The following is an 11,187-nucleotide window of genomic DNA, read 5'->3' on the forward strand; positions in this document are numbered from 1 at the left end:
GGGGGAGAAAGAAGAAGGGGAGGTCCTGTGTAGTTCTGTCTGAAACTGAGGCTTTTTGTTGCATCATCCAGGAAGCTCAGACAAAACGTTTATTCTGCCTCTGCATCTTTAGTTAGACAAAAGTGCAGGGACACCACCTGACCAACCTTTAACAACCTACACCCCTCATTATTATTGCATGCATGCATTTATTAACCCAGTGGGTGACCCTGACCACAAATCACTCCTTTTGACCCCCTGTTCCTTCCTCTCATGCATGTTTTTTCTCAACATTTTTAAAACAGTTTTGTTACAACAACAACAACAACATCCAGGTGTAATTTCACCAGGGTTGGTGTTTATGTATGTTAGTGAATCAGAATGACTCTAAACTGACAGGCTCGTACCTGCAGCCTGCAGACTGACACGCCCCCTTTTCTCTATATAAGGAAATATGTTTGCATAGAAAAGTGTCATGGAAGAAGCGGTGAAGTCGTTATAACTTCACGTTCAGCCAGAATCAGGCGTTACTTCGGGGTGTGGGAGTTTTTAATTGCGTTTAGAGCTTAACTGCTTTGAAACAATCAGGAAATAACGTTTCATTTCTCTGATTTTCCTGCTTTTCTACAAACACCGCCTCCTCCCGTTCAGTCTGTACCGCGGACACACCGCTGCACCGCCCGAGTCCGAGGAGGACAGAAAGGACACTTTTGCGATTCAAGTTTGCGCAGCACTTTAATGCTTCACATGTGTGTATTTAAACTCACAGAGAAACAACCAGCAAATTATGGCATGTTATGAATAATGACTGACAGAAACAGGATGAAAAGAAGGCGTCTTGTAGGTTACAGGACACGCACCTCGCTGACCTGCTGTGGCTCCTATGTGCGTAATGTCCACATAGAGACAGCGCAGTGCAGCGCTGCGTCTTACAGCACAACTGTAGATCTTTAAATATTGACTTTAAGAGGAGAAGAAAAGAATAAGACGAAAGCATCGGGGTTTTTGTTTTCCCCCGTTCAGAAAAAGAGAGAAAGAGAAAGGGAGGAGGCGGACAGCGCATCCAACCTCTACCCGACTTTTTCATGTGTCATACAGTTGTATTACAGTGGGGTCGCTGTCACACACTTTTTAATCAGACAAAGCACACAAAGTAGGATATAAGCACAGCAGTTTTAACCGCTTTTGGTCTGTTAACCGGTGAAAACAGGTGTGCTTAGGTACTTGTCTCAATGTAGGTCAATATCTTACCAATCGATCGCCCATCAACACAAACGATCAACTGATGGATTTAGCTTTTGAAGTCGTGCCAAAATCACATCTTCTGTCATAAGATCCTGTTTGGTTCGTTTGCTTTCACATCACAAACGAACCGCACCGAACCTGGCCGGTGTGAAAACGCCCATACACAGCCAGGCTGTCATCATTTGTGCGTATGCATGTTCTGAGTTCTGCATTGATTCCCACAGTGCGAACAAATGCAGGTAAGAAAATGCTGATGAAACTCAGATTGGTGCCTCAAACGTTTAAATGCAGTTTAAGCACAAGTTTGTGCGAAGCCCACTGAGTGTTATTATACGTACCTGAGTAACAGTCAATAACTAATACATTTTTTAGTCAGTTACATTCTTAATGGCAATTAATCAATTATTATAATCAACATTCCTAGGAGTATTTGGACTGTATAGTATTTTGGACTGTCTGTTGGACAAAGAAGTAATCTGAAGATGCAACTTTGGGCTCCAGGAAATTTCAATGATCATTTTTCACATTTTTTAGAAATTCTAAAGATGATAAAAATAATTTAGTTGCAGACCTATTACAGTAATAATCAGTGTAACTGGGACCTCTGGACTTGAACGTCGCTCATTCTGTGAAGCTCTGAAAACATGATAGAAGACATTACAGTCATACTGCCCGTGTCCAGTAAGTGCTGGCCGTTTTTATTGAAATTGTTAAATATCTTGATCCAATCTGTCTGAAAACTGGAATGGTGGAAGCCTCCTTCCACTGACGACGACAACCTGATTACATTTTCTCCCTTTAAAACATATCGACATGGTCATAACATGGATGAAAAGTTGCTCATCAGAGAAACAACAGTCCTGTGCAAGCTTTCCACAACTGTTAGATATGATGAATACATGACATTTTAGTGATTGCAGTGGCGTGGAACACAAGAAGGACTCGGTGCACCACGATAGCTTATCACAACACAGTTGCAATTTTCTTCCTGGTGATGCATGTGCAACAAGTCTGTGGATTTTCATGGAGTGACGGCAGACGAGTGAGCGTTTACTCTTCCACCGTGTCCTTCTTGCTGGTCTCCTGTCCTTCAAAGATGGGGTACTTGCTCTCCACTTCTGCCCAGCTCAACGTGCCGTTGGACAAATCCCGAACAATCACAGGCAGCTCGCTGACCTGAGGAGAGACAGAAACATGTTAACTTGATTGTGTTAAATGATGTGTTTAATGTGTTAATGAACACTTCTTTGAAGTTTGATGTTAAGAATAGTTACATAAATTAAAATTAAAAAAGATAAAGAGAAACAAAAACAATCAAGAGAACTTGTGTTGTACCTCGGCCCTGATCTGCCTCATTGAGTCGCGGTCTCTCAGAGTGGCCGTGTGAGGCGTCTTGTTCACTGTGTCGAAGTCGATGGTGATGCCAAACGCCACTCCGATCTCATCCGTCCTGGCGTAGCGCCTGCCAATGGATCCTGAAGAGTCGTCCACCTTGTGAGACACACCGTTTCTGGTCATTGCCTCAGCTAATAGGAAAAAAAAAAAACATGAACCAACACAGCAGCAGGAGCACATGCCGTTTTCCCTCCTCTCAGACAGATATAGAATATGTACGTTGTCATTATGTGGGCACTTACATAATTCCCTCACGAAGGGCATGAATTCCTGGTTTTGACTCAGAGGCAGGACGGAGCATTTGTATGGAGCTACAGTCGCAGGGAAGCTAAAGTACTGCAGGACAAGAGGAGAAAAAAAAATCATTACAGGCAAACATACAACGCTACAATACATGTACCAACAGTAAACAACAGGACTGAGTTACAGAAACGTTTCTAGACTGACGCTGGATCATTTTGACTGTGTGAGTATTTCTAAACTTTGATAAACTGTCATTTGAGTCATTCAGGATTATTTACAAGTTAATCATTTAAATTTCAGCACCATGTTCACATAAGTGCCTCTTGTTATCCTTAAGAGCATAAAGGCACAGAGTAAAACTCTTTCATTTTAATATCTGATCTACATCTTTAATATCTGAACTGAACAATTATTCAAACAGTGATGAATTAAACATTCTGTTTGATAGCAAATAACTTTTCTATATTGCAGCAATAAAAGAAATAAGCTCTTAAATGAAACTTAATTTTAAAAAATCAAGTTATTATAAATCACAAAACAGTCAGTTCCGGCAGCTAGGTAGGGCTTTTACTCAGTAGTAGCAGCTGCCATGTGGCAAGAAAGAATTCTTAAATTATTCCCTCATAACTAACTAACCAACTTGTTTGAAGAAACTCAGTTTAAATATAAAAATCTGTTATTAATTAGCCATTACATACTACAATGTAGGAATTGTTGAATGTACAATAAGAATGGGGTGTGTACAGCTTTTGTAAAACTGACAAGAGTAAAATTCAAGCACTTTCAAGGTATATAAACCAAACATTTCTGCATTTAATCATCATATCAAAATGTGAACCAAGGAAGAACGGGGACAGACATGTCAGTATTATTGCACAGATAACAGCTCTGTACAGTTCTACTCTAGCAGTATTTATTTATTAAAAAAAAAAAAAACTTATTGACTTACAGTTCTTTGTTCGTCACCTTCTCTGACATGGAATGTGTGCTCAAAGATGGTGTACATGATCCTACCGATGCCAAAGGAGGGCTCGATTACATTGGGGACAACTTCCTCCACTGTGGGAAAACACAAAGAAAATATGTTATAGAAGTCGTCGTCATATGATGGTTTATTTATGGACTGCAGATATAAGAAATCCAAATGAAAACACGCAGAAATCTCATGAGCGAATCTCACCGTGCAGAGTCTTCTGGAATCGCTTCACACTGACCATGTCCTTCGTGAGCTTGAACGTCTTGCCTTCTGTCTCGATGGTGAACTCTCTGTAAAGTGAAAAATAAGGCGTTGACCACAACCTTTCATCCTCAGGCCACCATGCTGTAAATGACTGCAGTTTCCAGCACTCACCCAGTTTCATTAAGCAGCTGCTCCTGTTCTGTAATGAAGCATTCATCACACACAGAAAGATACTCCATGGCTAGCTTAGCATCCTTCTTATACGCCTTCCCGATGGCTCCTTTGTTGGGCTCAAACTGGACGACATTTACGACTTTGTGTGAAGGAGTTAAGGAGAATAATGGAGAAATAACAAGGCATCTGGGTACTTAAATGTTCTTGGTTGGAATAATTTTTTTGCCCTGTTAAAGAGCGCAACAGTTCAAGGATATGGGTTCTTTTAGAGGCTTTTCAGCGACCAGAGGGACCTTTGTAGCTCTTGCGTGGCATTTCAGATCGTAGCAGGACCGGTCAGCGCACCCCACAATCTCGATCCAGCCCTGTGAGAGGCAAACATTTACTTTGAGCAACAGCATGACGACAGCCTGATGAAACCACGAGAAAGGACTGGAAAAGAACGTACATAGGATGTTTTGGTTTCAGCGTCCCAGCAGTCGCAGGCGTAGTGAGCCATCTCGTTGTCCATGTGCTGTCGGAAACGCAGCTTGTCTTTGGCGATACCAACTTTAGTAAGGTAGAGGTAGATCCTCCCGATGAAATATCCCAGGACGGAGTTATTGACCACTCCCTAGACAAGACAGAAGATAAAAATCAACCTCAGACGGCAATCTAACTTTTAATTTAATTCAATTCATTCTCACAGTTTACACTGTTCCTATTCTTTACAATTCCTCTTGTTTATATTGCTTATTCACTTATTTATTGCTTTTGTATTGATGCTTCTTTCTATTTTGCTCAACTGAAAAATTGTATAATTTCCCAAAGTAAAGTCTGTTTCTGTCATAAGTCTGCAGCTCTAACTATAACTAATCATAAACAAATTTATGGAGTCCACATATTTCGGTTGTTTTAGTGATTCCCACCTGCTCCACAGCGTCTCCCAGCCTCATGATCTGAGCAGACTGACCGCTGGTCTGAGCCTTGGAGGAGTACAACATGATATCCAGGTCGGCTACATTGGAGAATTTGGGGTGGACTTTCTCATTTGGATCCACAAAGTGCTCGATCTCAGCCATGGTGAACTCTCTGTGTGGAAATGTAGAGCAATCAGATATCTATACATATATGGACATATAATAATAATTATTAATAGGCGACACAGTGGATGTCTCACCTGACACGAATGAGTCCAGAGCGAGGAGAGATTTCGTTCCTGAAGGAGTTTCCTATCTGAGCAGCAGCAAAGGGCAGTTTTCCCTGGTTAAACTCCAAAAGACGCTTGAAGTTGAGGAAGATTCCCTGAGCTGTTTCAGGCCGCAGATAGCTGAAAAAATTAGATTAAAACCACTCAATCAACAACGATACACATGCAACACCATCAAGCATAAATTCTGTGAAGTAGTCCGTTTCATTTTACCCTGGCATGTTCCCCCCTGGACCGATGGACGTCTGAAACATCAGATTGAAGGAGATGGGAGGCGTGAGATCATTTCCTGTGGTGGGTGACTTGACGTTGTATTTCCCAAAGAGATCAGTCAGCTCCTGCTGGGTGTAGTTGTCCATCTGAAAATAATATTTGAGAAAAATAAGTACAGTGGATCATTTAAAACAAAAAAAAAGCACCATTTTGTCTCAGTTACCACTGACCTGAGTGATGACATCTTCCATCTCAGCCTTCTTCTCTGCTGTGCACTTCTTATCAGACATCAGCTTCTGGAGATGAGCTGCAGGACACAAACATGAAAACAATGCTCTCACAAACAGCTGTGATTATGTTTGAGAAACAATACAGGCAAACACAAGAAATGAACATTGAAAGTGTGCAGGCATACAAGTATCTGGGCTCTAGTATTGACAGCAAAGTGGAACTGGAACAGCAAACGGAACACTAACACCAACGCCAGGTTTGCAAAGCTTCAACAATGTCGGTGCTTTTTAAGGGGGTATTCTCTTATTAGTATTTTATTAAAGCACAAAACCAGTTAATTGTTGCATCTAAGATGGTGCACAGCAACTTGGCAAATGGGTGCTAATGCCCAGATGCAAACCAGCAATGAGCAAAGTGATAAAAAGCACAGTTTGGCAACATGTAGGTCTTACCAGCACGTTTTAACAGCACCAGAATATGTGGCTGTTGCATATACAATACATCAGAATCAATATAAAGCTATTAAATGTGTTGACTGGACTGAGGACGCGGTCAAAACTGCTCATGTTTGCAGCAGCCCATTGTCAAGCTGTTGTGGTCTGCCATATTTCTGTTGCCAAAATGTATGTGCAGCTTGCTTACCGTTTAAAAACGGTCTATATAACATTATTTACTACTTCAGTCTGCTTTCTTACATTTCAACTAGTCTAAATTCTTATTTCTATTTAGTCAACAAGAAAATTAGTCATTAGGCACATCCCTATTCTTAACCAACCAGCAGGATGACGTGCACATTGCTTTAGAGAAGGTTTGAGATGTCAAAATGTCACTTAACATACCTCAAGATATTACATTACATGACGTGACATATTTCAGTCATTACATAACATTTTCAAGTTTCATCCTGTCATTTCTTCTTGGAGTCGGAGCCAAATGGTCTCCAAGACTTTCAGGAACTGACATGTTCTGCATATATCTCAGATTTGCCCCCCAGCTCGTTGGCACAGCTCCACTCGCTGTGATCCCAGCAGCTTGTATTGCTATGAAAGCTGCGTGTGATTTCTGTTGGTCCAGCCACTTCCATTCTCCCTCAGGCACAACAGTGATACTCCAAGTCTGGCCAACCAGCAGCAGCCACTGACAACACAAGTTTGGACTGTGTCCATCGCCTCCGTCTGCAGAATCCCATGAATAATACAGACAAAAACCTCACTAAGACCTCTGCTGCAGGTGCTTTTGGGATGACTAATCTTTGGTTTACACAGCCATGGAAGTCACAAGTCTACATATACTCAGCCAGATGTACAAGAGGCTTACCTTTGAGGAGGTGGTCAGCCCTGAAGCATTCACCATTCTTGACATCTTTCACCATGTAGTCAGCAAATTTGTCCACATGTCCTGAAGTCCTATGAAAAAAAACAGACAAACATAACATCTGCTTTATCAAGATTTGTTAAAAGAGGTGTTATTAATATTTAATTCAGTCCAAACAGTGTATCTGCAACCGGGCTATGGAAGGCTGCTATAGAGGCAGCTTCCATGCATAAAATTGCAGAATCAATATGTGCCTGTTAACAAAAACCCACAGTTCAGCACTTTGGAGCTGACTCCAGGAACCACCAGGCATTTTCTTCAGCAGCTTCATTAATTAAATATGCATGAAAAATTACCAAAAACTGTTTAACATCCAGAGAGGACATTATATGATAGGTAATAATCATTCTTAGACATTTAATAATGAGGACAAAAACACATTTGCATTACAGGTCACCTACTTGAGGACAGGCTCGGGGGTCAGCATGGTGCAGTCGATCTCCAGGATCTGCTCCTCCTGGATGAAGTGCTGCCTCCATGCTTGCAGGATGTTGTTCTTCAGGGCGCAGCCCACAGGGCCGAAGTCGTACAGGCCGCTCACACCTGCGGAGCATTACTGTATGGTAACAGAACGCTTAAAAGACTTTGTGTACAATAATTCATGCGACAACCGAAACTTTTACTCTTCCAAAATCTGCTGATTTAAGTCTTACCTCCATAGATGGCAAAGGCCTGGTCATAAAAGAATCGCCTCTTGAGGGTGTCCTCCATCTTGGTTCTGTCAACAATGTCATCTTTGGGTTGTAGTGACAGTTCCTACAATGAGAATTAGTTTTTAACTTCACAGCATTATGGTCTGTGTGAGGAAAAATGTTTGTAAATCTGAGTTTAAAGGCCCAAATGCACTGAAAGCAATAGGACAACTTCGTTATTAACACCAATATTTGTTTCAGAATGTTTTACACTACAGCAGACAGCAAAATGAACGCCAACATACAGCGAGGAGATGAAGAGGGAGAGACAGCGTTTTGACAGTTCATAATGCAGTTTCATAAAGGAGATGAGCGTACAAAACACAGATCTTTCTGCTTATCACTATTAACAGAGACTCCAGTCTGCAGTGTAGTTCATACTTCACTGATAAACCACAGAACTGTACAGCAATATTAGGGTTCATTGTTTGATCAATAAAATGTGAAAAGGGTGAAAAATCTCAATCACTTTTTCCCAAAGCCCAAGGTAATGTCCTCAAATATCTTGCTTTGACCACAACCTAAAGATATTCAGTTTACTGTTATAGAAGACCACACAGACCAGAACATATTCACATTTGAAAAACGTAAGTCACATAATTTGACTCAAAACTAATGGATTATCAAAATAGTTGATGATTATCTTAATAGTTGTGTTACATGTAATTTTTAAATATTTTCCATCTTTGCCAAATATCAGATTTTTAACATCTGCATCCTCTAATAAAATCCTCCATGATCTCATTTCATTTCCCAATCTAGTTGTCAATATGGTGGACTGGCATAAGTGAAGAAAAGTGCGGGCACGGTCTCCAAAATTTTAATGAAAGTGCATCAATATTTGCTGCACAGCCTGATTATTTAAGGGAAAGCTGACAAGTGTGTTGATGACTAAGCACTTACAATTGCAAATCCTATTAGTCATGTCTTTTTTTCTCCTTCAACAAATTATACAAGGCTTGGTTGAGAATTCTTAAAATTTTTAATTCACTGATCAGTTAAAATGCACTCACCTTGGCCTCCAGAGTTCTCTTCCTTGCTTTGAGTTCAGCCACAGCTTTAGTGACGTCCACATCAGGAGCTCCATCCTGCTTCATTTGGCGCACAAGGTCCCCCTAAAACAGAGAACCAGAAATCTGCTGAGCCAGCCACCACTACAATTCAACTCAAGTATGGGCACGTTTTTTTAATGACTGCATTTCTGCACTACTGCCACATTCATCCCACTTGGATTTGCCTTTTTTTTTGCCATATTCATGCCATTTGTACAGTTCTCTCTTTGCACTACTGTCATATTTAAATATAACTTGCAGCTCTGTTTTCTCCACCCTTTTGTTTAAAATGGCATTTGCACATCTATATTACATGACTCAGATACACACTACCTCACTCAATTCAAGCTGTAAAAATGTTGCTATTTTTACATGCAAAATGTTGCTTCTCTGTACAAATGTGGCTATTCAGGTCTTCATGAGAATTTTATTTTTATGCATGTCCCTATGTCTCCCTCACACTGGCACAGTGAAGCTGTAACCTTTTTTATTTAGATATAAAATACAGTAAGATACGATATAATAAGATACACCTTAGTACTCCCACACCAGGAAAATTCAAGAAAATTATTTTTTTATTAAAAAGAAATTACAACCCAACTGATACATCACTCAACCAATATTACTGACCCACTATTGGCCTGTCACACTAAATCTGTATCACTGTATGTATTGTACAATATGCACCTACATGAGAACTTTTACTTATTAATGGAACAGAAATCAGATACTTTTTCTTGACTCAGGTTTAATATATACGTATATTTATATTTTGCTCTTTGTGTTTATTGTTAATAGTTATTATTATTATTATTATTATTATTATTATTATTAGACAGATTACCATTTCAGTGCCCTGATGTCATCTGACAATAATGTTATACTGTAAAAGTTACTACCTTCAATATATATATATCTTTGTCACAAGTGTGAACCATTTTTGAGGGATCATGGCAAAAAAAAAATGTTTATGCATGTTTTATATATTATATTCTGTATAAGAACATATCTATAGTAGAATTTTTTTTTACTCCCTAACTGTATTGGGCCCAAAACTCCAACCCAGCCTTCGCAGAAGTACAAATAAAGTAAGAATAAAAGTAGAACATATAAGAATAACATATCATTTAAGAATAAACACTGTACACAAACTCTACACATCTTACATTTTTACAAATACTAGGATAATTGCAAAGGATAAGTGCATATACTGTTATGTACACATGGACTGTAGCATTATACAAAGAAAAATATAATATTGCCTTGGAAAATGGATAACTGCACAAAGATACAAGCAGCTAATTGACAGAATGGCTTCGCTGATTTGTTGCACGGATATTACTGCATATGTGTAAATAACAATAACCCTGAATTAACAGAGCAATCAGCTATTTTTCCCCTTTCTTTTACTGGTAGCTGTATAAATTTGGCCTCTTCTGTTAACCCCACCCTGCTCACAAATGTCTGCAGCAGCAGCAGCAGCACCAGCAGCAGCACACTGAAACGTGGCAAAGGGCGCAGACATGACTGCAGCTAGCGTTAGCAGCTAGCTAACAGTAATGGCTGGCCTCATTCATTGACAGCTTGGTAAGCAGCCGGTGAAGTTAGCCGGTTAGCCTGCGAAGCTATCACACCAACTGTGACCGAGTCTGAGGCAGTAAAAAGTTATCTAATCCTAAACAAACCGACTCAGCCCATATCAGCAGAGATAGTGAGATTATAAATGTTACCTGCTCTTTGACTGCGAGCCTCAGAGGGGCGAGAATCTCTTCAATGTTGCCGTCCATGGTTGTTTGTCCTTCCGCAAGCTGCAGCCACAGGCTTCTCTTCTTCTTCTTACACAAGCAGACCGACGTTGAAAACGGCCTCTTTATGGGCGGGTAGCGGAGCGACTGCCGAGCGAACCGGACCGTGGACACCGGACAGAAGGAGGAAATCTCAGTGCTGGTCCTCAGCAGTGCTGATGCTGCGCTACGAAGCATGGACCGCCGTAACCAGAGAAGAGAATGATGAAATCTCTGGAGTTAAGTAAACGCTGCTGCCGCTCAGGACACAGCACTTTCGATACGACTGGAGCCGCACATGGCGATGTAACGGCAGATTCGTCAAGAATTGAAAATTAAATAAAATGAAATTAAAAGTGAATATTACATTTTTATTTATGTAGTCCGTCACACTGAGTCATATTTCTACGGAAGAGTGTTAGGGGAAGGGGAGGCC

General features: G+C 40.5%; 1 protein-coding gene and 1 non-coding gene across 2 annotated transcripts; both read right to left on the reverse strand.

The window, feature by feature from the left end:
• Positions 1–1,893: 1,893 nt before the first annotated feature.
• Positions 1,894–10,976, reverse strand: LOC146307585 (glycine--tRNA ligase-like). The gene is made up of 17 exons (XM_084746801.1): positions 10,698–10,976; positions 8,929–9,030; positions 7,877–7,979; positions 7,625–7,766; positions 7,167–7,255; positions 5,849–5,925; positions 5,619–5,764; positions 5,376–5,525; positions 5,125–5,287; positions 4,665–4,829; positions 4,473–4,581; positions 4,214–4,358; positions 4,043–4,128; positions 3,812–3,921; positions 2,862–2,955; positions 2,560–2,750; positions 1,894–2,400 (listed from the first exon to the last, which is right to left on the reverse strand). The coding sequence occupies exons 1-17, from the start codon at positions 10,947–10,949 to the stop codon at positions 2,275–2,277; spliced, it is 2,250 nt and encodes a 749-aa protein (XP_084602927.1). The 5' UTR covers positions 10,950–10,976; the 3' UTR covers positions 1,894–2,274.
• LOC146307586 (small nucleolar RNA SNORA84) lies at positions 7,340–7,474 on the reverse strand. The gene has a single exon (XR_014768939.1). It is a non-coding gene; the product is annotated as a small nucleolar RNA SNORA84 (small nucleolar RNA).
• Positions 10,977–11,187: the final 211 nt, after the last annotated feature.

The sequence above is a fragment of the Lutjanus erythropterus genome, chromosome 21, assembly GCF_056507025.1.
Source record: "Lutjanus erythropterus isolate fLutEry1 chromosome 21, fLutEry1.hap2, whole genome shotgun sequence".
NCBI lineage: Eukaryota > Metazoa > Chordata > Actinopteri > Lutjaniformes > Lutjanidae > Lutjanus > Lutjanus erythropterus.

Coding starts and splice junctions, on each gene's coding strand:
- LOC146307585 (XM_084746801.1), bottom strand. CDS start 10,949: ATGCTTCGTAGCGCAGCATCAGCACTGCTGAGGACCAGCACTGAGATT. Junction 7,980..8,928: donor AGAGAACTCTGGAGGCCAAG/GTGAGTGCATTT, acceptor TTCTCATTGTAG/GAACTGTCACTACAACCCAA. Junction 5,765..5,848: donor TGGAAGATGTCATCACTCAG/GTCAGTGGTAAC, acceptor TATTATTTTCAG/ATGGACAACTACACCCAGCA.